General features: G+C 38.4%; 1 protein-coding gene across 6 annotated transcripts in view; it reads right to left on the bottom strand.

Moving 5' to 3' along the window:
* The window catches only part of ZMYND11 (zinc finger MYND-type containing 11), a 106,227-nt gene that overhangs the window by 44,250 nt on the left and 35,050 nt on the right, over positions 1–26,927 (bottom strand). For 5 of the 6 annotated variants that reach the window (XM_013185736.3, XM_048050543.2, XM_013185738.3 and 2 more), the window contains one exon: positions 16,621–16,755. The exons of the other annotated variant lie outside the window; for it this stretch is intronic. In XM_013185736.3, coding sequence (XP_013041190.1) covers positions 16,621–16,736 — 116 coding nt within the window. In that variant the 5' untranslated portion in view covers positions 16,737–16,755. The remainder of the gene's footprint in view (positions 1–16,620; positions 16,756–26,927) is intronic. 6 annotated transcript variants of the gene reach the window in all.

Raw genomic sequence — 26,927 nt, 5'->3', positions numbered from 1 at the left:
GAACTCCACTGCTGAGAACAAAACATACACAGCCTAATGTTTGTATATGCATGAGGTTCAGTTGCGAAATGTTGGCCTTTACCCAGTATAATTTGTTGCTTCTAGACCAACACAAAATATTTACTTGGAATAAACAATCTACAGCGATCTTCCCTCAAAAAAAGGCAGCCTTCCTGTTTTAAGATCATTACACTTCATACATTTTTAGCAGAATCCCAAGAACATACCTCTGAGTCACTACGCATGGAGAAGTAAAGAGAGCTGTGATTGCACGCAATCAGCAGGTAAGTGAATTGACTGGGTCCTGACTTGGAATCAATTGGAAATATCTGTTTTGTGAACATATTTTTCTAGTCATAGCTCTCTTACAGTTACAGAGCTAGCTGAATTTCTCTCCCTTTTATGGTTTCTCTAGGTGCTCTGTATTTAACTATCTCCTAGCAAAAAAATCTGTATTTGCTTGCTTTAACACAAAGCTATCAGCTAAGTATCCTCAGTTCCATGGTTGATGATGAATTCCAGCAACCATGATTCTTTTGTGACTGTCATCACCACCATCTTCACCAAAATATAATTATTTAATATCATGAGTAAATTTAAGGAAAACGTAATTTAATGCAGTAGCATTACATGAAAAAAAATAGTTACATCAGTTCAGATTTTTTTTTTAGTAATAGGGCTGACAGGAACTGTTAATGCCTTAGAAGTTGTAAACTCACAAAAGGGGATGAAGACCTTCCTTGTGGTGAACCCTCCAATCAACCCTTCCCTTTGAGGACAGGTTACTTTCTAACTTGTTCTTGGTTTGGATGCATAAACATATTTTCTAGTCCTGCATTCTCTCTCAGGCTTTTGCTCAGAACTGGTTTAGCCTATTTTTTTTTCTCTAAAGGAAACTAAATGCGTATAATCATATAGTAAATTTCTGTTTGAGCAGAAGTATATGTTTGTGTAGTAAATCACACAATAATCAGAGCAACACAGGACAATTGATAAGTTGCTGCATGGTATCAGAGGCATTTAAGTAAATGTAGCATGTTGGAGGACCTTGGGAGGTTTTTTAGTGTAAAAACCCTTGGAGGCAGATGCTACCATTTACTTCACATGCTTTCAAAATATCTGCCACAATGTGGTCCAAGTCTGGTTGGTTTGTACATGTTGCCACTACACAAAAAGTAAGTAATAATAAAAGAGATTAATAGAGAAAGAACAACAGTGCGAGTCTGCGATCCAAGCTAATACACATGAATCTTATGCTGGCTACCAACACGGATCCCGGGCCAAGCAATGACTCAGATGCCAGGCACAGCACTTCAGCTCTGTATCATGCTGGGCAGATGCTCACCTGCCCAACCTGATCACTCTCTGCTTCTGTAGAAATCGAAACTCAACAGAAGAACCTGTTCAAGTGGTATTAAACATCACAAATGAGTTTTCCAAGGTCTCCAGATTCCAAGGAGGGTGTAAACAGACAGAGACTCAAACCTATTACTTCACTTTCAAACACTGTGCAAGTGAACACCATCAGTATGCTGAGAAATACAGCGCTGAAGCTTCCAAACTGCCTGAAATAAGGAGAAAAACTCAACTCTTTATATATTCATGTTACACGCATTTCATGCATGTGCATATACCCACCTATTTATGCAAATACACGCAAGGAGATCTTTGAAGTGAAAATTATCTTTGTCAATGTTTGCTAACTTTTGGATTTTGAGCAAATTTCCATTTTAACATTGGATTAATAACTTCCCAATCAGAACCACAGCGCTCTTGTCTTCTGCAGTTTCTTCAAGTCTTTAATAGTTCCCAAAACGCAGAACATAGGTACTATCATTGTCCCCATTTTACTGATGGAAGAAAATCAGCCACTGAGCAAAGAAGTGATTTCTTACAGCTATACAGCAGGCTGGTAAAACTGTGGGAACAGAAATCCAGTCTTAACCCAGTGCCGTGGTCTCCAGAGCATCCTGCTGAAGAAACCACTTATTTTGCGTAGCAGCACCCAGAGTTGCAGGACCACAATCCAATAAACTTCTTGAATGTAAGCAATGCGTTTTGTGATATTTCTCATTTGCATTCCTGAACAGGCAGACATACAACACACACACACAAAAAAAGCCTTAAACCCACTCTAGTCAACTAAGAGGTTTAATCTGTCTGTTCTAACTGTGGCAGTGTGTGCACTAGTGACAAGGCTCTGAACCCCCAGTTTCTCAAATCCATTCTGTGTTCTCGACCACAGCGCAAGTACTGCCACCAGCCAAACATTGTCTTCATTTTCCTCAGCTATAAATGAGGAGCAATAAATCCCCAGTGGCTTTTTGTAGAGTACTTAGTCAATGTTCAGACTGTGCTGTCTGGAGATCCAAAAGGGCCATGTTTTCAATTTTTTTAAATATGATGCTATCAGCTTTCACAGCAAAGCACACACGGCTAGAGAGAGCGTTTTTACTTGGAAGGGTAGAATTGCTGTTAGAAAAGTGCTCCGCCCCTAAACCCCCAAAGAATTTTCACTTTTATTAAAACCTGCGTGGTGTACATGGAAGAGATATTCACAGACTGTAAAACAACACTGGCAGGACCTGGGTGAAATCATATCTGTTCCTTTTCAGCCAGAAGTCAGCAGCGAAACTAAGAAACTACTAAGGCACGGGATTTTAATCAGAAAATGGTTTTTTTTTTTTTTTTTTTTGTTTTAAATAATGAAATGTGAGAAACTGTCACAAGGTATGAAACACGACGAATATAAAAACAAAGTTAAACTCTAGCCTAGAGACAGCAAACATGATGTTGGAGGTCCTAACTACCCCCATCAGACTCACAACGGGATCAGGGCAAAAACAATACTGACATGTCTTTGTGCAGAAGTGGCAGTACGAATCCCAGGAGTGCAAGTCTTCTCCTGGCACCGCATGCACTGAAGCGTGTGGCACCAAGAAGTTAAGAAACAAAGGAGAGAGATAAAGAAATTCCTGATCGCTGTTTTCAACAGGAGCTGATTAGCCTTACCGCGGAGACGGGGAGTTGAAGCAATACTGGTTTGTTATGCTCCTGCCCAGTCCTCCCTATCGCCAGGCTGGGAGGTGTAATCCAATCCCTACCCTGCTATTATGTAGCCAACCACGAGAAGTAAAGCAAATATAGCAAATATGCTTTCAGATGAGAGAACACGGGGTGGAGACAAAGTGAAATCCCCTAAATCAGCAAAGCAGCCCTAATCAGCAAGGGGGCTGAAACAACCATTTCAGAATACAATTTAACTGTGCTAATCCCTCCCCTATAAAATGAGGGCCTGTCTGAAGAGAAGAGGAGGCTTGGCCTGATAATCTGAATATTAAATTCCGAATCTCACCAAATGAGGCTGCCAGTCTGCAGGACACAGAAGCAACTGACGAATCTTCAAACTGCCGCTCAGTATTACAGTATTTACAGGTCATTTTCTTCTCCGCTCGCAAACTGGCAGAAGAAACCTCCTTGAAATTAGCATAGAAGTATCTAGCAAAATTACAATTTTTGTAATCAATTTCTGAGAGCCCGCTAGAATGTGTTTTCAATTATTGCAACATCACTTGGAAAGCAAGGGATAAGAATCTTCAGCCTGTTTGTGGTTCGTTACCACCCTTAAAGAAAGCTCCGCAACATCACCCCATTGAATGTAAATGTGCTGACCTTCAGAAACAAGCCTCTGCCAAAAGAATCAGATAAACGCACACGTGCACACAGCTAACGTACGTGCACACCTGATAGCAAAAGAGAAGTTTGAGAGGAGAACAGTGGAGGATAATTATTAATTATTTGCAGATAGTGCGTGCGTGAGTGTGAGCACTCGCCTGTACACTGAAATAGTACACAAAAATTTAATACCCAAAATACCAATTATAAAAATGTGAAACGATAATTTTTAAGCTTATTTGGGACTGCTCATAAACAGAAGTCAGGACTTTTCTTCAAAATTAGCAGCAAGAAACCATCATTTTCTTTTATTTATGTACCTTGTTCTAGTTATCACCCCGACACCTCAGACAGCCCAGAGGCTCAGCACAGCCGGAGGCGAGGGCTGGCACTCGAGCGGTTCTCACAGGCCTTGCAGCACCCCGAACCCCGCGGTTACCTGCTGCACGCCCCACCCGAGCCGTGTCGCAACGACGGGGGAGGGCTGAGATGCAGGGAACCTGGTACGTGCCATCCCGCGGCCTCTCCTTTGCAGCACCAAACTGCAGAAGCTACACGCCGCAACCAAGTGGCAGCTGGATCTTGACACCTCCCTTTACTGATCCAAACTGGACCACAGAAGAACCCAAACCCACCTCTAATCCACCTGCCTGCTCAATGTGCAAAAGGAGACATGATAAGCGACGTGGTCTGTCTGCACAGGAGCAATTCAGGCTCAGAACTCCAATCGTTTTTTTCTCAAACTAGCCAGTCTTCAGCATGCCTTTCTGTCCAAAGCCTCCATCTCATACACATGCTTTAAAACATACCTTAAAACTTGAGGGAAAGGCCTGGTTTGATCCCAGGGGTGGGGAGGCAGCAGACTCTAAAGCTGCCATCACCATGGGAGCACAACACAGACACAAAAGTAGCTGGCACTTGCAGGGGATCAGATGGAGAACTTTTTGCCTACAGCTGTCGTACAGCTCACAGCTCCTTCGCCCGGTGCCGTACAAGACACAACACGAAGCCAAACGCTGTCCCAAAGAGCTTAATATACATGGCCACAGGGTGATGCACAGGAATAGCGAACTTGGCCCTCGAAGAGCCCTCTTGAAGGCAGCTGTTGTCTCCTGAGACGCAGCGACTGGTTTACATGGGTGGCCCCGTGCCGTGGCCCAAAAAAACAAAGCTGGCAAAGGAAGGAAGGTTACCTCAGGAGGAGAGCTGGCAAGGTATTAAAAAATAAATAAAAATTCAGTTGTATGGACTCATAAAGAATTGTATTTTCAGCCATCTGAACTCATCAAACGGCAAGTACTGGAAAAATGCAAACATCTCTGTAAAAGGCCAAAGTAAAATACATATAGGAAACAGCTGCCTTACGTAAAATAACACAGCGTGACAAGTGTAGGTAGATGCTAATTTTAGTGGCAAACACTGTAATCTTGGTCTGATCAATTATCTCGATGGTGGGTGCCTCCACCCTCCGCCGTACGAAGGCAAGCAGCAGGCTGCTGGCAGCAGCTCTCCATCAGCTAAGCAACTCATCCAGGAAAAAAACAGAGGTCTTGGGCTGTCCTACACAGAAATCTTATCTCCCAACTGAGATCTGATAAAATACGGCAGATCCCATTAAACTCAACAGAAACACTGCCATTAATACTACAGGTTACCTGCAGGTATATAAAAATGTTCTAGATAGAGGGACAGAGCTTAAGGAATAACACATAAAATGAAAGGAAAGAGTCAAAAATCCTTTCTGAGTTTTATACTGTGTTCCTACTTCTGGTGATATATTTTGCTTTAGATTCAGAGCATGACAGCAGTTTTACAGAGGGTTCACACACATTTTTTCAGACTTTTTTTTTTTATTTGAAAGAATAGGTCACTTGGTCATACTGAAAGTAAAAACGGAAGAGATGGCTGTGACTTCTCCTAACAAATACAGCTACACAGCATAAGAACTTAAAATGCTGAAGCCCAAATCTCAGGAATCCTACCAGCTATCCGAGTGGAGAGCCAGGTGAAGATTTCTGCTCTCTCTTGTGTACCTCAAGTTCTCAGCTCCGAAGTGTAGGCTGCCTGCTACACCCAGACGGAGCGCTGTGTTATAAATCAACCTTCACAACACACGGGCTAAGCATTATAGGTATTTGTGTTTCAAGATCACATATTTGAAATAGATATTCGGTCCTTGCCAGAAACTGAGAGCTGATCCAAGAGCTGAAGGCAATATAGACGCATGGAGAAAAGCAGAACTGCTTACATTGGGAATGTAGCAGCACACTTGTTTTTTTTTTTTTTTTCCTAAACTACTTTTTGGTATGTTTACGGTTATGGATGTTTTGATTATGGATTAAATTCACTAAGATAAATACGACCAAAACATAACGTCCTTTTTCTGTACTTCCACTCCACAAAGAGACTTGCAGGTATAGGAACAGGCTGCGTTTGATTTCCACGGCACCCCACACTGCACTAGCACCCTGCATGGGCCACACGGCCATTGACAGAGATGTTGCCAGTGCAAGGAAACACTGCTTAGATTATCTACATTTTGTGCAGTCCAAAATTCCAAATGGGGGACACAGAGAAACTGCAACTATACAGAAATTATGAATTTTCTTTTCCTTCTGACACCAGTGCCTGCAACACCCACTTTGAAGGCACATATACTACCCAAGCAGGATGTGGGTTTTTAAAATTTCATCTCTCCTTAATATTCAAGAAATATAGCATTTGCGTGAATACAGACTGATTTTGTACAACATTTTTTTTTAAAAAAAAAAGAACACACAAACTTGATAGTGATCCAATGAAATACTGCAGTTCAGGAAAACTCAGCTCTGCCTGATGTTTCTGCTCCTGCTGCAACAAAGCTAAGGAGTAATCTTGTTTGTGCATGCTTTTAGATACCCCAGGCACCATGCAGTTTCCTATAACGTTAATCACCTGGGTCATTTCTGTCAAAAACATTGTAATTTCAATTCAAGTAATTCCTTGTTTCAGTAATTTAAATTCTCTTATACAACTTAAGATTGTGTAACCCACCAACATGAGCATGGAAAGCAAGTAATTAGGGTACTGAGCTACTCAGTCCTTATCAAAAAAAGAATAATCTCCCTTTCAAAACTACCACCACCTTCTTAAGGAGGAACTTGTCTAAAAAAAGGGCTCTGCTCCAACTTTTCCGACCCAAAAAACTGCTTGTATGTGATACGCTGGTAGTGTACACACACGTGCGCACTGAGCGCCACCAGCAAGGAGGAGCACCAACCAGTCCGTGGCGTTGCGTAAATATGTACAACTGCTCGTGTACACGCGGTCACAGCGCCAGCCAGCACTTTCCTGGGGAAGTACTGCAGAGACAAACAAATAATGCATGACTCAGAATACAACATCCTGGCTGATACCTTGCAGATGAAATATTTAGTCAGCTCATATGGAGCGTCTCAATTCAAAACACGCTTAAAAAATACACATTCAAGTGCTTTTGTGATTCGGTTTTTCAGAGTTTTCTATCTAATTTAATTTCCATTCTTATCTGAGTTTCAAACACATCACACTGTCACACAAATGTTCACATAATTACCAGCTAGGGAACAGCACAACAGCTGGAAAAGCCATCAGGGCAGGCCTGCTGCTTTTGGTGATGATATTGTTTGTATGAATGGAAATATGAAACTGCAGCCTAAAATAGTTGGTATGAGGAGTGCTCTGGAGATCACTCTCTCCCCACTGATTACAGAGAAAGGCTTGATGAGCACTTTAGACCAGATAACAACCTGTTAAATAGCCATATCGCACTCATTTTTATCTTTCATTTCTAACAGAAAACCGCATTTATTTACAGCAAAAAAAAAAAAGATATAAAGATGTTATGATTCAAGCAAAAATCAATACTGCCTGTGACATAAAAAGGAAATTGGCTTTCCTTTAGTAATTAGAAATTAAGATAGTCTGTTAAGTATTCTTCTGTGTAAGCTTGCACAACTTCAACAGGAATACTAACAGAAGCATGGAGTACGTCAAATATTGTGTATAAATGAAAGCAGAGATGGTCATTTTCAGGTCAGAAATACTTCCACCACTTTCCTTCTGAATAGCTACACTGGAATTAATAGTTTGCATGTATTATCCAGGAAAACTGTTAAACATCGAATATTACAATTTTCATAGCAGCATGCACAGTAAATAAAGTTTAAATGAGTTTGCAGTCACTGGCAAGCATCAAACATGGAGTATCATTGTTGTTAATAACCATATGATTGAGCTGTTAACACGAATCATTTTATTTCTGCTCAGACCAGAGATGACTTCACCTACTGACCCAATGAAGAACACTGACCTTCGAAATAAAAAAAGAAAACTATCCGACCACCATCTACTTCATTGGGTCAGTCAATTTTTTTTATGTCTTTATTTAAACACCGTAACTAATGTAATTAAAATAAAATCACAAATTCAAGAAATGGTGTCTATCGAGGCAAGAGCTTGATGGGAAACAGTAATTATTAACATGTATTATAAACTCAAGATGGTATTTTAACCAAAGCTCCTAATTCAGCAATTTTAATTTTCCTACTACCCAGAGCAAACGTAGCTATGCTCTTCACAGCCTTTATCCAAGACAAGTTTACAATTTTTTCCTGTCATCCCTGCTTCCACCCTCCTTAAGTCAAAAACATCTAAAAGCAGATCTTAAACTGGACCATCGCTACCACTAACATTAACGTCACATACCATCCAAACCAGAAAATCATGATGAACTCACAAGCAAAATTAAGACTAAACCAATATTAACAAAGAGATAAAAGCTTTATGACCACTGTAGCTATCTACAGGTAACAAGGGTGAAATATAATGAAAATCTCCCATTGTGAACATTCCTTGTGCAACTACTGAAAGTTCGTCATTCCTTTTTAAGGGTCTTACAAAATATGTTTTACTTAGTTCCTCACTTCTCTTCAGTGTTTTTGTGAATCTGGATGTTAAAATTCCTTATTAGCTTCCTGAATATTACCTTAATGGTCACCCTACGTACAAATTTACAAGCAAAACTGTGTATCAGTTATGATGCAAAAGATGGTTACATTCCCTGTATATATGCAGTTTTGACAGTTCTCTTTCTTACTTCATAGTATCTATCTGGACATTTTGAAGATTTCTGAAAATTTCAACCTGAATGTATAATTTAACTTCAATGCAAAGCCACTAATATAAAAAATAATATATACAGTAAGTTAAATATTTTGACGTCTTTGGTATTTCTCTGCAATGTATTGCTATGATTGTAACCGACATAATGCAGAGATTTTATATATGACAAAACCAGCAATTTTACTGAAAATTATGTTATGAAGTAGTTAAATTATCCATTTTAGATTGTTTTTTTCTTTTATAAATATAATGATTTTTAACCAACCTGATCAAAAGAGGACATACTTTTTTTTTTTTTTCTAGGATGATCTACGAGTAAAGATTTACAAGCTTTAAAACTCCAGACTTGGTGTATTCTCTTGGTTTAACGTAAGAAGTGTTATAAAAACAGAAAAACAAACAAATCCAATGTTTTCTGGCTAAAAGATGGAAGTGAAGAAGTTTATTAGGGTAAAAGAGAGAGAAGGGCAGTAAAAGAAACCCAGTAAGGGAGATTGACTTAGTGGAATCACACTGAAAGAAGTAACTTGTCTTTGACTGTAACAGAAAGCACATGAAGTATTATTTAAAACTACTTTAAAAGGTTGTTTTAAAGTAGTTTTAAGTTTAAAGTATTTAAAACAGAATTTTCCATGCTGTCATCACCTGGGGATGTGTTTCTGTGTTTGTTTTCTGTAATGCACATATCTACAATCGAGCCAACCCAACACAAACTGAATTTGCTTTTCTCTGAGGTGAATACTCAAGAGACCCACAATCACTAGAAGCAGCTTTGTGGGCTGCTGAGGAAGTAGCATCACGCTGCTTAGTGTAGGACTCCACACTTTTGCTTACCCTCACATAATCAGGAATTGCTATTACACTGCATGGCACGGAAAAGACTTCACTGCACTGTTCTTCCTCTTCCTTTCTCAGCTGGTAAAATGTGAGCTTTCTGAGCACCTCCTTCAGCATTCACCTGTTCCACCACAGTACAACTGGCCACGGTTTGATTAACACATACTGGACTCTGAAAAGTTGCTCTTAATAACACTATTTGCTCCATGTGGTCGCATTTTAAACATATAGGGGGATAATGTAAAAATGTGGAAAAGGAGCCAGTAACAGTGATTAGAAGTGAACTCAAGCAGCCACTGCATTTTTATGGCTAACAGGAGGATGCTTTATTTTGAACCATTGTTTTCAGATAAGCCTACTCTTCAATAACAAATAGGCAGGGAATGGCTTGACAAAGGGTAAGAAACCACCAGAGCAGAAAAACGTATCTAAGTTTCCATTTCAGTCAAAGAAATATCAGGTGCTACAATAATTTTGCTCATGTAAAGTTAAAAAACAGGATTATCTAGTTCTAAATCCAGAGTAATCTGCTCTCTTAATCATTCTCATGGCTTACTATTTTTGTTTACGCATGACTATTTAGTTGCAACATGCAAAATACTAGGGGGATTTAAATTCTCATCAGATGTACTATAAATAGTGACAAGTTTTTCTAACAACTTTCTGAGCTTCAAATAAGCAATACTGTAAGTATCTTGATTTTACATTTTTTTTCTTGCTATTGCATTACATATTCTTATTTATACTCTCTTATGATTATTCTCTACCTGTTCAAATTGCTCATTTTCTTATTTATACTCTCTTATGATTATTCTCTACCTGTTCAAATTGCTCATTCTCATCTTTGCTCTAATCAGTGCTTCTAGAAATTGATTTCCGTTAAAGCAGACAGCCTAGAAAGAGAACAGCAGGAGAATTAAGGCAACAGAAACAGATTTATGGATGGGAGAGGCCCTTAACTTTAAATATCCTCAGGGATTGACTACCGAAATTTCATACAGTGATATTTGGAGAAGAAATCCTCCTCATAGGACTAAATGTCAAACCAAGAGGGTCACATACTCAATCTGCTAGTGACTCCACCTCAACTTTGGGACCAGGAAAATCTCATCATTTTAAAGTAATCTTTCATACTGAGTAATTCTTTTCTGGGATGCTATTCCATCAATGCTGATTAATGTCAGTCTGCACAAAGCTAACAAGGGACTCACAGAGACTACTGTCTGTAGGCTTAGAATCTGCTCAGTTCTCTTAGATGACCTGACTTAGCTGCACTTATATCAAATTAGAATGTAACAAAAATGAGTCCACAGCACAAATATGCAAAACTGGTTATGTCCATTCAAGGACCTGGTACTGGACATTTGTATGTCAATTAAAAAACAGATGAGAGTCTATGTACCTGTTTGTGGAAAATACATTTTTGTATCACAGATGTTGTGAAACAGCTTTCTGACTGATGAAACTTCATTTTTGCTTTAGTTTAAAATTCTCCAATTACAACATACCAATATTATCCCAGCTAATATTCTTTCCATCAGCTTCATCCTCCCAAAAAGTCGGGATACCTCCACCCTGGGGACTACGGTCACTCTGTCTCATTCCCAAAGTAAACCATTCTCAGGCTCCATTCTGGAGAAAGCCAACTTGTTCTCTCTGGGAAGAAGGCAAAGCATGGCCAAGAGGTCAGTTTGCTCCAGACAGAGAACATGGACTTAAATCACGCCAAGACTGACTCCTTCTGCCCAGGGCACTCCAGCACTGTTCCAGCATGCTATGTGTCCTCAGATGCCTTCATGCCATGCCCGATGGCAAACTACACAAGCCTCCAGCTTCAAGAATAGCGTTGCTGTGGGCTGTGTTATTTTTGGCGCTTAGAACTGAAGAACCACACACACATATAAAACAAACAAAGAATATGTCACAGCCAAAGAAACACTCTATGAGCCAAAGGCAATGCAGTGTGGTCACATCATATCTGCTCCAGATGGTGCCAGGGCATTCCCTGTCACAGTACACAAAGACAGTACAGACAGAGCCTTTACAAGAGACAGGGAGAGAAGAGAATCAACTAAATAAATCATGTATCACATCAAAGGGAGAGAGAAAAAAATATGGGGAAGGAAGTATGGAAGAAAAGAATTACACTTTGGTTCTTCACATTAGTGAAGAAGCCATAAAATGGTTTAGAAACCAGAAGGACTCTCTGTTTACAATGGCAAACTCCTATTTGTCATAATTGTCAACTGGGTATTTTAATAACATTACCTTAACGGATAATGAACTCCGAACTAATCATAAAGATCACAAAATGTTCATAAATTGCTACCGAGGAAACCCAATACCTTGAGAGAAAAAGGGCAAAAAAGGAATTAATAGTTAATTAAATCTTAGGAGTCCGATTACCTGTAAGGAAATTATAACCGAATCACAGAATGGCTGAGGTTGGAAGGGACCTCTGGAGATCATCTAATCCAACCCCCCTGCAAAGCAGGGTCACCCAGAGCACCTTGCGCAGGATGGCATCCAGGCGGGTTTTGAATATCTCCAGACAAAGAGACTCGACAACCTCCCTGGGCAACCTGTTCTGGTGATCTGTCACCCTCAGGGTAAAGAAAATACTTCAAAAGAAACTGGAAGCCTAGAGTAGCCAAAGAAAGGGAACTTTAAAAACATATCTGTACAGAAATACTTACCAATCTGCTATGCAACTGACTGTCAATAATTTATCCTACTCATTTAAATATGCATGCCTTTTTTTTTCCAGTGTATTTTAATGCATTTTATTCCATAGAATCAATTTTTGAGGTTACCCCAAATCCAAAACAGATGGAAGATAATGAGGAAAAAACTGAGAAAGTCAAAGCATAATTATCATTTTTAACACACTTTTAGGATGAACAATTTGTCAAGCTGCGCTCTTGACAGAGAATTCGTAAGATATGGGAAGCTATTTCTCTGCTAGTGTTTACAGCATAACTAATCCCAATAATACTCATCTAAATAATAGTCATATTAAGGTTAAATTATTGCAATACCAGGCCTAGACAGAAAAACAGTCACATTTCTTGATAAATACCTTTTAGAAATTTCATTTTGTTAGTAAGTAATTTGGCAGTTTAGAAATGCCAGATATTTCTTGTAGTTAGATTTTTAAATGATTATAATTGAATGACTCAAAATAAACTATGACAATATACGCTGGGTCAGAATATTTATTTTGCGTATTGGTACAAACATGTTACCATTGCCTTCAAATGAGCTTTACCCTTAAATAAAAATGCACTGAACACACTGGACCCTATGTACCAACAGAAGAAATTACATATAAATATATTTTTAAAGTTCTTCTCAAAAGGCAGTTTGCAATTTTTGTACTAATTCCTTTAAATTTACTGCAGTTATTGCTTGTTAGCATTGGTTTTCAGTCCTTCACTTATTTTTCAATCTACGGCAGAACACTTATCTCCTATCAATGGGAAGTAATTTCCCAAGTAAAATGTAACCCTATGTAAAATCACTAAAATTGCAGAATTCCTTTCATATAATGATTTGGTGATTGTTTTGGAGACATCAAGTCTGTGCAATATGGTCTCTTTCCTACCAATCCTTTTATTTAAGTATTTATATAATACTCCAATTATTAGTGTCATCTTCTTGCCATTTTTTCCACACGTATTTTTAATTCCTTCAAAAACAGATACATTTTTCTGTTTCTAAATACTGCTCTGTATGCAGTGAACTTATCAAAATAATCGCCAACAGTTCAATAAGCTTAATAATGAATTGCTTAAAGGCTCTAACTTGTATTTTGAAATTTTCCAAGTGAAAACTCTTTCCTCAATGTAAGACAGTTTTCAATCAGCTACTAATCATGCATTTTTCTATTCTTGCTTTTCCCCCTCATCAATTTAAATAGCAAAGCGTACTTGATTTAGTTGACTTTTAATTAAAGGGCCTCTTTCCTTATAGGTTTTTCTGACAATATCAGAAGTACCTTCTAGTGCTCTTGGCTCCTCCTACACCATCCTCCTACTCTTATGTTCTCTACAGAAAATGAGTGTCTAATTCTATAGATTTTTCTTGCCTCCTTCCCATTACCAGTATCTTAGGGAAGTCTTTCTTTACCCCAGGTATTTTTTAATAATTATATAAAGTACACAGGTTACATTTTACATGATTTTAATGTGTTACATGGATTCATCTTTTTTTTATACTGTGTTGAAACAGTTTGTTATCTATAAACCATGAATCTTCTTTTTACACTACCAGCATTTCTTCCTTGATCATAAGAAGTAAATGCTGTCTAATATGTACAGTGGCATACTTCTATTCAGCACTAGAAGGCCAGGAGAAGCAAGAATTAAATGAAATAAACTTTTAAAAATAGGAAGAGAGAGAGAGACCCATGCTGAGTTTCCAGTTAGAAGAAAAGACAATTAATAGATATGCCTAAAAGTAGCGAACTATCTGATGAAGAAACCAGCAGCATGGATTATGGTCTAATGGTGTTTGGACTAGCAAGTCACTAAATATACAGGAGAACCTGTCTCCAGCAACAAATAAAAAAACCCAAACCACCACAAGCAAACAGCAAAATTAAATTATGAATCATCTGTTCAGCTTGTAAACTGCTATATGATATGGTAGGAGGCCTGTCACTTACCTTAAATATGTAATCAAAACCAAACCAAACCAAAACAAAAGACATTGATTTATCTCTGAAGGAATGGCAATTTTACTTGACCAAATGATCCTTGAGCCTGGAAGAATACATCAGTTTCTCAGTTCTAATCAGAAGAGATATTCTGATACCCCACTAATTTCAGAACTTTATTTTGAATATTATGTGATATGCATTCTCATTTTCTAACTCATCTGTGTTTCTCCATCAACAACTAGAAGTCGAAAGCAACTCAAAGACCTCTGTCTTTTCCTACCTTGTCAAATGTTATCTCCTTTAAAATATCACATAATCGAAACTAAATAACTTCTGTCACTGATGTGCATGTAGAGCATTTACAGTGTCCTAGCATGTTTTAGATAACTCTTTACTGTTAACACCTTGCACCAGAGAGACAACAAACCATTTTGAACTTTTTAATGATCTTCCAAACTTTTATAATATTCATCTTTCTTAAAGTACTACAGCTGCTTGTATCTCTGTTTAGTCATTTAAGGTATTTTTCTTCTGATTACAGATGAGTCATACAATCTGGATCGAGACTGTTTAAAAAAACCATCAAGCTACCCTTCAGTTACTAAGAGCAGTACCCCTTTTTCTAGTTTTTAATTACTTGTTTTCTCAACCTTGTAATGATAGGATTTCTCTTCCCTAACTTCACCCAGCTAAATGTTACTTGCACCATCTTAAAATAGGCATCTTTTATAAGAGTGGGATGAATCCCTCGCCAGACGTGCCTGTCTCTCTTTATTACATAGGAAAAAACATAAACAGCTACCAAATTCAGCTAATATATGGCCTGGAGCAAGTCATTTGAAACGTTAAAATGGAAAGTGTATAGCATTAGTTTACCTACTTATCTCCTTGTAGACATGATGCTAATATACATAATGTTTTACAGCATTCAGAAGCTCAAGTGCAAGCTCAAAAATGAAATTTCCTAAAATACAATCTCCCTCTTAAGCCTGCCTGGAATTCTCTAGGAAGGTACTTTTTGGTTTAATAGTGCATTTATTTTTGTTTTAAGAGCCAAGTACATACTAATTCACTTGGTACATCATCTTTTTCCTTTTTCCTGTTTATTATTTGCTATGCTTGGACAACCTAAACTGTTCCACTTCTACTTATTAAGCCAGTTTTGCCTGTCACTTCCACCCCACAGACTCCAAACTGTGTCAGCGGACCATATTATACTGATTTTCACTTCATTAGTCACCTGCACTGTTTATATCTCTCCCCTTTGGTGGTCTCTGCCCTCACTATCAGTTCACATCGGTTCTAGCAACTGAAGAGCTGCCAACTGGTTAGTTTTGCTCTTTTAAATTATTCATATTGATTACTTGGACGAATGTGATGTGCATGTTGGCCTGGAAATGCAGACAAAGCAGAGAGGCACAAAACCTTCAGCTTTTATTACAGTGAGTAGTACAAGTTATTCAAAAAGCTATTTTAATATGTTAGACCTTTTTGAACATTGCAAGCTCAACAGAATAAACAATAAATATTTCTCTGTATATATAGCACCTACTACATCATGAAGAATACTTTAATATTAACAATAGTATTAACTATAGATATAATACACCCATGTCTTCTTTAATAGCATCCTATGCCCATCTCAACTAATATGGCTTGTGCAACCAAGCAGTTTGACTTCCTATTTATCTTTGTTTTCCAGAAATGAGTTCTCCACTGCTCTCAATAAGTTCTCCCAGTGTGTAACTCATGTCTGGGATTGTCCTGACCCAGGTGCAGCACCTTACACATAGACTGTTGAAACTCATTAGGCTCACACAGACCCACTTTTCTAACTTATCCAGATCCCTTTGGGTGGCATCCCTTACTTCGGTTGTATCAAGTGCAACACTCTGTATCAAGTGCACACTTTGCTTAGTGTTACCTGCAAATCTGCTGAGGGTGCACCTGATCCCATTGTCTGTGTCGTTGATAAAGATATTAAACAGTACTGGTCCCAAGACAGACCTCTTCTCTTTTGGCCAAGCTAGCAAGTAACTCTAACACAATAAATTCAGTTCAAGTACTATAAAGATTGCATATTTCCTCCAAACTCTTAGACAAAACAAATACAGGGTGAACAAAATCTCATCTCAATAGATTAAATCTCACTTTGGGATCTTTCGGTACTCTGTTATAATTAGTAACTCAGTAGTTCATGTAGCTTTTTCACAGTCTCTCATAATGTTTAATGTCTCTGTTTCTCAGGGCTTTTAATATCATCAAACTTTCCCCTCGTTAAGATTTTTTTTGAATGGATCACTTACTTTGTAATACGGTCAATGTTAGCAATTTGCTTCTGGTTCCGGATTATTTCTATAGCTGCCCAAAGATGCTGGATAGCCTTTGTATCTGCCTGTCGTCTCTTCGTTAAGCGTGCCATGACCTGTTTACTTGGTCAGCTGCAGCCAATAAATAAAAAAAAATACACCAAAAAGTTAATCATGAATTATGAAATGGATTACATGATCATCTTACAATAAATACAAGGAAAAAATTCTTAACAGCAATCCAATTTGTATACAGCATCATGTTTTCTTATGCTTAAAGAGCAGTAAAAAAGCAAAAAGGTAGTTTACCGGAATTCCCTCCATATCACATAATCTATACAAAAGACAAAAGGTAAGCAGTAAAAATTATCAAACCAATAGCAAATGACTTATCAAATTGGCTATGAAAAGTCACTTAGTTCACATTTCTACTCCCTAAAATTTGGTAAAAAGCATAAGCATAAATCACCCTAGTCTGAGGTGTTAACAAACTCCTGCATTGCTCTAAACCCTTAAAAAGGGCCAGTGGCGCTTGACTTATATCATTCTGGGTAAGTACGAACTCTGACACAGAGAAAAAGCTGTACCCACTGTTTAGTTTACAGTATAGTTCTCAGATTTTTAATTTCAGATTTTTATCGCTTACAACAATTAAAAAAAAATCCAGAAAAATGCAGAAAGTAGAAGTATATTTTCATGGATGATAAATATAAAAAAAAAATAGTTTGGAGCAATTCCATTTTCTGTAACATCCTAAAACCCAACAGGACCAAAGTTCTTCTGATGGCATTTAACCATCTAACCAACCCTAAATGGGAACATAATGAGCATCTGGCTTTGTTTACAAATTTTCCAAAAGCTCAAGGCAATAAGTACAGATAAGCCATAAATCGCCTACGGCTCTACAACAGGCAATAGACTCTCTTTTTAAAAGCTTAACGATGCATTTTGATCACTGAAGAACTTTCTTCCAGTGCCACCACTTTCTGAATGAAAAAATGACTGATTTATGACTGCTACCAACATGTATAATTTATTCGAGAGCTCTGTCCTCAAAATGAACTCTGTGGTGAGCATGCGGATACTTGTAACTAGCAGAATATTAACTTCAGTAACCCAAAATAAGATAAAAATGCAAAAACGTTACACCATCTGTGCAATGCTAAAGATGGGAATTTAAGTTTTAAAAGTGTCCCTCCTCTCAAATTCACAAAAATTAAACAGATTTGAGTATTTCACCAGTTGCAGAAATGCAATTTAGAGGTCTATGGGACTAAGAGGGACTTGTGTAAGAGGACTGTCAAGCTTCTAGATCTGGTACTATCTCAGCAACACTCACACACTCTACAGGTATAATGAAATAAAGCACAGTATATTAGGGAGAATCAATGATTTAACAGCACTATTACGTACTTAACTTCAAAAAAAAAAAAAAAAAAGGAAAAAAAGATCATGTGAAGTGATATGTATGTCCAGCTGCAATTGTATGTGAGGCACCTCTGGCTCCTGGAGATACCAGAGAAGAGCTGAAGTGCACAGGGCTGTCACAGACACAGTGTGGTCTCATCAGCCCAACGCTTCTGCTTTAGAAATCTTTTCCCTCTGGGATTTAACGCAAGGGCAACTGGATGGACCTCCCAGAAAAGAAAGGCTAGGAATACATTTTTGAGGGAATGGTAAGAGGCAATATGACAGAAATACAACAAAGAATGACAGCTAGTAGATACCATCACCTAAGAATGATTCAGAGAAAGTCTCTGTTGGGAATAGCAGGAGAAAAGATTCTGCATCCCCTTGACCTCCTTTGCATTCATATTACAGAACATGAGGACATTGCAAGTTGGAAACCCCTCCTAATTTGTAAGAGAACCATATGATTAATTGTAGAATTTAATTCTTAAGGAAAATAGACCTCCAAAACAAACAAAGAGGGTTTGATACTAACAATATAAAGGACAATCTTTACAGCCCTGCTATCTTAAAGGAAGCATAAAACTCCTTGTTTAATGCAGAACTGACTAAAAATGAAACTGTTTTCTGTATTCTAGCTCTCTCCTAAGTATCTGCTTTAATGGTTGATAGCCAACATTGCAGCAGACAGGCTGGACACGGAGCCTTGTACACAGTACCATGTGAGGATCAAGGAGGAAAACACTCATCCTCTTCAACCCTGATAACGGTGTGAAACAACAGACCAGTTCTCAGTTTATTTTGTAACAAATGAAATGGTTCCTGTTATCCCAACTCTTTTAAAAATAACATTATTATTATTTATTTTTTTCTGGCGGCCTGCCATATAGCTGCCCACGTGAGAGCAGTGCTCTGGCAGACGGGCAAGGAGGTGGATTTTCTCTCAAACAAACCCCGGCGATGCCTCGGCCTGAGGGCCACCAGTGCAGGGCTGGGAACCCACCCTCCATGCAGCCCCACATCTCAGCAAGGGCTGACCTTCGGGACTAGCAAACTCCCTCTTGTGTACCTAGGGCAGGAAAAGAAGCTGATGTCCTAGGGAGACAGAGAGGGAGAGCAAAGGATCGATGTAGTTGCAGGCTTCTGAGGCTGTGCAGTGGCAGATCTGCACCTAAGAGGGCTGCCCGTGGGGGGCAGGAAGGCCTCTCCTTGAAAAGGCCCTACTGAGTTCTTCCCCTGCCTGTTGCTGAGGGAGGAGGACATTTTCCCACCATTTTTATTCTACCTTCTCCAGTGTCCCTTACATAATAAGTTGGATGGGTGCAAGAAAGCATTTATTTGGGATCAGGAGTACACTTTTGGAACAAATCTCCTGACCGCCCCTCTACCTACCCTTGTAACACTTTATGTGATCAGAGCATGTAAACACCATGTCCTTCTGCCAGGACACAGCAATCACCCATGTGATACAATAATTTTAGGAGCTATTCTACCTTCAAATAATATACGTTTCATTTTTGTATCTCTGGTTTACTCTATAAGGGCACTTTTGTTAAGCACTGAGTTGACGCTCCACTAGTGTTGTAGAACGTCAGAGGTTCTTACAAGAACATAACAACAGTGGGTCTCGTACACCATGCTTACAAAAATAGAAAAACGGGATGTGTGTTTGTTTGTTTTCCAAAAAGCCCAGACTATTAACATTATTTTCATCTTTTGATTGCATGGTATAAAAGAAATATAAAGAGCCTGTGGTATTAAAGAAAAAGATAAAAAAGATTGTGGCATATTTATTCCTGTTCATTGCATTGTCACCCTTCCCACATGGTAAAACCAACCAGAACAGTACACTCTCTGCATTTCTGCAAATATATTTAAAAAGTTTTCTATATTATTACAAAATCTGAAAAATAACCTTTATCAGACAGTTAATAGTTAATAAAATACTGCATAGCACTACCTCCAAGCAATAGAAAATGCTCGCAGTACTACAGTATGCACAACTTCCTCATACAAATAATAGTTTGAAGTTTAATGGGAGCCATATTACATTCTTAAAACTGTATTTATCACCCCTGATTATTTGCTTATGAGTGGGTACACACATGTGAGACAACAAGCATAAACTCCAGTGCGTGTAAGTATGTACACAAATCTAAGGCTTAGAGGTTAAGTGCTGAAAGAGGCCGATTCATCTATGCAATGTTTTCAAGAAGTTTGAACTCCAAAGATTCTTTAAAACTACAAAAAAGAAATGTACGTTTACAGAGAAATGCCTGAAGATGTTTCTCATCCCCCTCCTTCACTACAGCATTCATTTCAATATTTTGGAAAGAAAAACTAAAAACTGAGGTAAAACATTAATTTTCCAGTTGTGATTTGCCAGCCATCATGATTTTTTAGCTGTCCGTACAAATGTATTTGTTTCATGCCATTTCTGTCATGTTCTGCTAACAAGCTTACAGTAGGATACAGCTTTTTGGAAAAAGGTTGAAAACTAAAGTATTGCTAAAAATCCAAGAATTTATATCAGCAGGATGTGTCTCAGATTTTGCAGAAATCCATGGGACCTGGAAAATATAAGAAGTATTTTCCTTATAAAGGAAGTTTTGTGTGGCTGACATGCCAGCTTACACGCTTCAATCACACACAACAGGGCCCGAAGCAAATCATTTTTCTCAGTTTCCAACTCTCCAACTGTTCCTCGGTGTAATCTGAGTAAGGTTTTACTATCTTTTAATTTCCTCTTGAATGTGCTAGTTCGAAAAGTATACCACTTTATTTCACACAACTTTAGTCAAGAGCTAAATGTCACCCACATTTCTTACTAACCAGGAAGGGTGAACAGGCAGGCTCAACAAACTGCTCTTTATCTTGTGAATACACACAGCATTGGTTATCTTCTCAAGCTCGGCAAAGCCCCTAGCAAAGCATGCATTGCCGTGCAGTGGCAAAGTTACAGCGGAGGCAAACCAGACTTAACTGTCAAAACAGCAGCGCTACTAGCTGTTAGAGACGCACTCGGCCAAATCAAATGCTCTACAGCCGTCTTGAAAGAGTAGTAGATATGGAAATCTGCACTGCAAGTCAAAACAAAATAAACAAAAATCACCTTGCAACATGTCTAGTGTTTTAGCGCAGGGAACCTCCTGACCCGCTGTTTGTGTCCAATTTAGCAGATACCATCAAGTACTATGTTTAGCTGGAAACTGTTCCTACTGACAGAAACAACTGAAAGATAGGTAAATCTTTAGCTTTAGCTGTTAAATACCATCACCCAAGCAAAATACTACGCCTCTGAAAATTTTAACTAATGAATTGGACTTTGCACTGAAGCAGACGGCGCTGCAGTTGGGTGCTGCCACTCTGATGGGAGCTGCTAATTAAGAGCTGACAAGTAGTAGCTTGTTAAATCTCCTGCTTGTACTTCACCGTAAGCAAGGCTACCTGTGGCGCTCGTCCCTTTCAGTGCAAAGTCAAACAGGTTAAACTTCATCCCTGCTATTAGCCACCATTTGGCTGAGATTTGGTATGCAGTTAATTGCAATGGAAAGACAATTTAAGGAGTTGATCCTTGCCATTGCTCAGCTGCTAGCTTCTGCCTTTCAGCACCGCATCCCTGGGGCTTGCTATTATTTCATCCTTGCTACATGGTGAAAAGATTTCAGGCTCAACAGAAGGAAGAAGCCAGGCTCAATCCTAGGTATTTGTGGCTTTCATGCTGTGAGACTGGCTGAGTTTGGGCAGTTAGGAAACTTGGACACAGACTTCACTAGATATTTATATGCACTTTATAATGCGATGTACTCTAGTATTTCTTACAGGCTAACTTTTTATAGTAAGTATAAAACCATATACATCAGTGGTACAAGTAGTTCCAAATGTTTAGTTCTTTGTTCTTGTATTAAATAGGAGTTTCCTACTAAAGTCCAGATCACAAATTTGGGAGCTGATGTAGAGTTGGGGGTCAGTAGATTTTATACAGATCTTTATTGTACTCTGAAGTTCTGTGAGTTTATAGTTTACAATTAAAACTGCTGTTAAAACATATCTTTCATCACCAGTTTAGTGGGAGGGTAAACTCTTCAGTCGTTCCTCTCCTAGGACAACTGAGAGCAAATGTAATAACTACCCTATTTTAACATATGGAATGTGAATGTGAAAATGTTTTGACTGAGCAGCAGTGGAGGTCATGTATGTTGGGAAAAAAAGAGAAGATTTAACTGCAGGTCTGTCGTCTAAACCTTGTGATCCAAAAGCATGGTGAGTAGCTGCTGGGGTGAGAAGAAAGTTCTTGCAAGGGCAATGCCAGATTTTGCTTTATCATTTACTTGCCTTCCTGAGGGTGCGATATTACAAACATAGCCTAACGATTAGCTGGGCACCTAGTAGCAGAAGACCCTCTTTACAAAACTGGAGATAATCAGAAATACAGATTTTGCATATGAATTCATTTGCAAATGTTTAAGAATAAGCAAGTGTTTTGGTATCATTAGATATTTATACTGGACTTAATCCCAATCCACTAAAATCAACAAATGCCTTTCTGCTGACTTTCCAGATTTTTGGAGTAAACTTTTAACTGCTGACTGCTCTTTTACATCCTCACAATGAAAAACTCAGGGAGGTGTTCAATGACATTAAAGAAGCTGAAAGATGTAACAAAGACTTGTGGCTGAAATAGGCAGAAATTTCTTTGTTAATTAAGCTATCTGTAGATAGAAAATTAGACTGTAAATTAAGGAAAATTACTGAGTTCTTCAGTGCTCTTTTTTGTAGTAAGAGATTAGTTTATGTCGTAATGCTGCCATTTTGGAAGTTATGAGACTAGGGAAGATTTTGGGATGTTCAATGTGTATTGTTCCTCATGAAAATCTTTTCATTTCACTGTTATATTAAATTGCACACAGTATATCCAAAAAAGATGTTTATTAGCATAATTATCCTAGCTACCTCTCATGTGCAAGTGAAATAATTGTGCTGTTATGCACGGCCCTAACTTCTGCATTTCCTGATTGCTAAATTTGTAACCTTGACATCATACAACTTTTTGACTGAGGTTTTGCATAGCTCCAAAAAGTGCAGTACAGACAAAAAGCAGGACTACATGAGTACAGAACTGCGCTGTTCTGCTTCTTTCTCTTTGCAATTTAATTTTTTTCAACTTCAGTATGCAGAACACAAGAAAGCCTTTGCTTTTACCTTGTGGCATTCCAAGATGGCAGTGAGCCACTGCAGAAAGCAGAGCCAAGGACACTACAGAATTAAAGGCCCCAAGAATACTTTCACTACACATATGTGTAAGCTCTATTTTAATCCCTGATACTGCATTTAGTTCATTTTTATTGTATTTCATTTCAAAATCATAGTGTCTTTCACTGAGGCTAAGGCACAGGATACTTGAATTTTTAAGCCCAGACATTCTGAACTGTCAGTGTTCAAATAGCTGAACTCTTTCTTTTGAAACCAAACTTGGACTTTCTTGTTTACTTAATTCACTCTGCTAGAGAGAACTCGACAAAAATCGTGAAGTGGTGAGGCCTCCATCACACAACAAGAATTTCTAAGAAAGTGCAAGTGTAAGTCAGCGTAAACAGAGTATAACAAAACCTGAGGTGAAGCAGCAACGACAGCTGCTGAGAAAGAATAATAGCCATACACCCCAAATAAAGGCTGTCAAAGTCGTTTTGTTTGCTACCTAGTACAAATATATGTACAGGGCTAAAATGTAATCCTGCATTCTGCTATCCCTCAAGCCAACCCCAGTCTGGAATTTCACACACAATAGAAAATGTCGTCCTAAAAACTCGGAGGAAACGACCCTTTGTTCCCATCTGGCAGAATTCACTGAATAAAACTTTATCTAGCAATGTATGTTTGTAGAAGAGAAGAACACAACTGCCAAAGGATGCAATGCAGTCAAAGGAGCTGAAAGCAAAAAAAGTTTTCACTTACTAGCAATGTAGCTATCACCTTCCTTCAGTTTACTACTTTTTTTTTTTTTTGGAATGGTCGTTATGTTTTTACTCAGGTAATGTGCCCAGGCAAGCTGAAGCACATAACGTATTTTCTGATAAGCACTTGTCTCAATATAATTTTCATGTGCCCTGGTTCCACATTTGTCTTTTGAAATAAACGGTATTTTGCTTAATATTACAGACTATTATTTTGACTATTCTTTTTACAGCTAGTAACAAAATTAACAGCTAAATGTGAATATCAAGAGTAGAATCACAAAAGTTTTTGTTTGCATGAGAAAATACCACCACTGAAAATGCATACACTGTTAATGTACTCAGCAAACTTCTGAATTAATGCAATTTCAATTAAAAAAGTTTAGTGCGGTTTAGCTAAGGCTTGCTTAATGAAATTAAGCTACACTAAATAGTTTCCACGAGGGAACTTACACTAGTATAAATTCCTTTTAAAAATATGGCTCTTGTTAAAGTGATGCAACTTTCTCATGAAGATAAGCTTTAGCTGCCATGGTAACAAAGCCCTTATTTCCAGGATGATGATACACTGGTATGAACAGCCTTTACGTTGCACACTTAGAGACTGTTCTCCAGAAGACTACTCATCTTTGTTCACAGAAATCTTCTATACAAAAGGCAGTTCAACCCAACTAACTTCAACATCACTAAATAATAGATGGTTCATGCGAGGTGTGGATTATCGTCCCGCATGCTTCTTGTCCACTATCATGGCTGAAAAAATAACGAGTACTCTTCCAAATTATTTAACTGGGGAATAATCAAAGTAATGCTAGCACCCAAATCGCTATCAATGATGCTGTTTCTGTGAATGCAGGGAAGCATGAACACACAAGCAAATCACCTTGGCTTGATGTAAGAGGCTTGAACCGACACATCTTACCTTCCATTTGCCACAGACAACGAGCATGAAGAGGGTCAGTTACAAAAGATTAGGTGACACATGGGGGCAGGCAGGATCATGTGTCTGAACCCACGCTGCATGCTAATACAGGCTTTCTGCAGTTTAACTACACCCGCTACCAAATCCCGTATTTTTCAAGGCAGCCTAGAGCTAAAATATGGCAAGGTGCTCCAGGAGAATCCACAGAAGGAGTTAACGCTTAATGAGCAGAGCTACTTCCCCGTGTAGACAAGCCCTTAGTAAATAGATACTTCCTGTCCACTCGCTTGGCTGTAGCCAGCGGAGATGATTAATGCAGCTATGTGCATCCTGACAGGCTCTAATGCTCACTTGGTCATAAAAGGGGAAAAACCATGGCCAAAGAAGGCTGACAGTGAGGGCTGGAATTTTCTTTTGGATGATAAAATAGATGCCGCTTTGATTCTGCAACTCTTTCTGCTAAAACCGAGAGGTGGAAGACATCTCAGAAAATGCTCAGAAATGTAAATGAGAAGAGTAGCTCTTCCTCCAACAGCAATCTTTTGATCATCATCTTCCTCGCTGTTCTAAAAGCTAAGGAGCTTGGTTATTCTGTAAGCTCCAGCTGAACTGATGCAATACATTTTCCCCCTCAGTAAGTAAAGTATAATGAATAAGGTATGATGACATAAATAAATAAGTGATTTTTCATGGTATATTACCAGGAAATGTAATTCCACATAAGGTCAGTTTCACACTAAACAAGAAGAGAAAGAGACACGTTTCCCAGGTCAGAGAATTAGGAATGTATGGAAAACAGCTAAATCACGGAAAAATGTAAATTCATTTCAGATTATGCAAGATATATGGTAAAATAAAGAGTGGATGTTGACTTTTTGCAGATGTAATGTGAGATTTCAAATTGCTGTTTTTTCTTCCCTACTCTTTCTCTGAACTACATGTAACTGACAGTATCTTTAAAGTACAAATTGTGATTCTGCTGCTAGCAGCATGACTTAAACCTCAGATGTTTGTAAAAACTATTCCTCCAGCAGGCTGCATTTTTATTGACAAAAGGCAGCTGAATCAATTTTTGTTGCTCCTTAACAAAAACCAAGACTGTCTGAACTTGTTTCTTTCCAAGCTATTCTCTTTGGCCTCTCCCTCTCCATAAATAAAAGCACAACTACACAACTTCTAAAACTGTCCAGATATTGAATTATTTGAAAATCAGCATATTAGTCAGGTGCGAGCACTTTGCTCCAGAAGTCAGGCCATGAATAACATTTGCCCAGAAGAGACTCCCTCTTGTCAAAAGTCATCTCAGGTTCAGTTGATACTATATGAAGAAAACGAGTGCCATTCTGAACCAGCTAAAGTTTCCAAACTGAAGCTAATTCAAGCCCAAAACTTGGAAACCTGCTGAAATCTGCTCAGAACTTCCAGAGTTAAAATGCATTGATCTGTAATGCAGGTAAGATGAGCCAAAGATAAACAGTGCCAAAGCTTACAGGCTTTTACAGCTTTAATCAAAAGAAACTTTAAGGCAGGGAGAGGATCAAATTGTAAAATCTGGGCTTTAGATCCTGCTTCTGAAATTCAAGACGAATGTCAGAAATAATGGAACTGAAAGTTTCATGCAATGCTCCCCCCAGCTGTGGGACAGTTCATCAAAACAAGATCAACAGAAAGAATAATATATTGTACAACCGGAAGCCTTTCCCCAAGTTCCCAAGTTCCCAACTCACTTGTTTTCTTCTATGTTTTTAAAGTGAATTTCCTATGTTGAACATACACATCTGGCTTAAAAGTATACTCCGAAGTACACTAACTGAATATGTTCTGTCCTTCCCATTACCCAAGCTCACTAATTATATACATTTCAATTCAACTTTCTTCTCATCCTGCCCCAAACCAAGTCTATCATCACTCCTTTGTGAAGCCTTTATCCCTATCCATTTCAAAGACCCATTTTGATTTTTTTTCCATTGACATTTTGATTTTTTTAAAAAACCTCAAAAAATGAGTAATTTATTTTG

This window comes from Anser cygnoides, chromosome 2, assembly GCF_040182565.1.
Source record: "Anser cygnoides isolate HZ-2024a breed goose chromosome 2, Taihu_goose_T2T_genome, whole genome shotgun sequence".
In the NCBI taxonomy this organism is placed as follows: domain Eukaryota; kingdom Metazoa; phylum Chordata; class Aves; order Anseriformes; family Anatidae; genus Anser; species Anser cygnoides.
The sequence above is the reverse complement of the archived record's forward strand: the minus strand, read 5'-3'. Positions and strand labels throughout refer to the sequence as shown.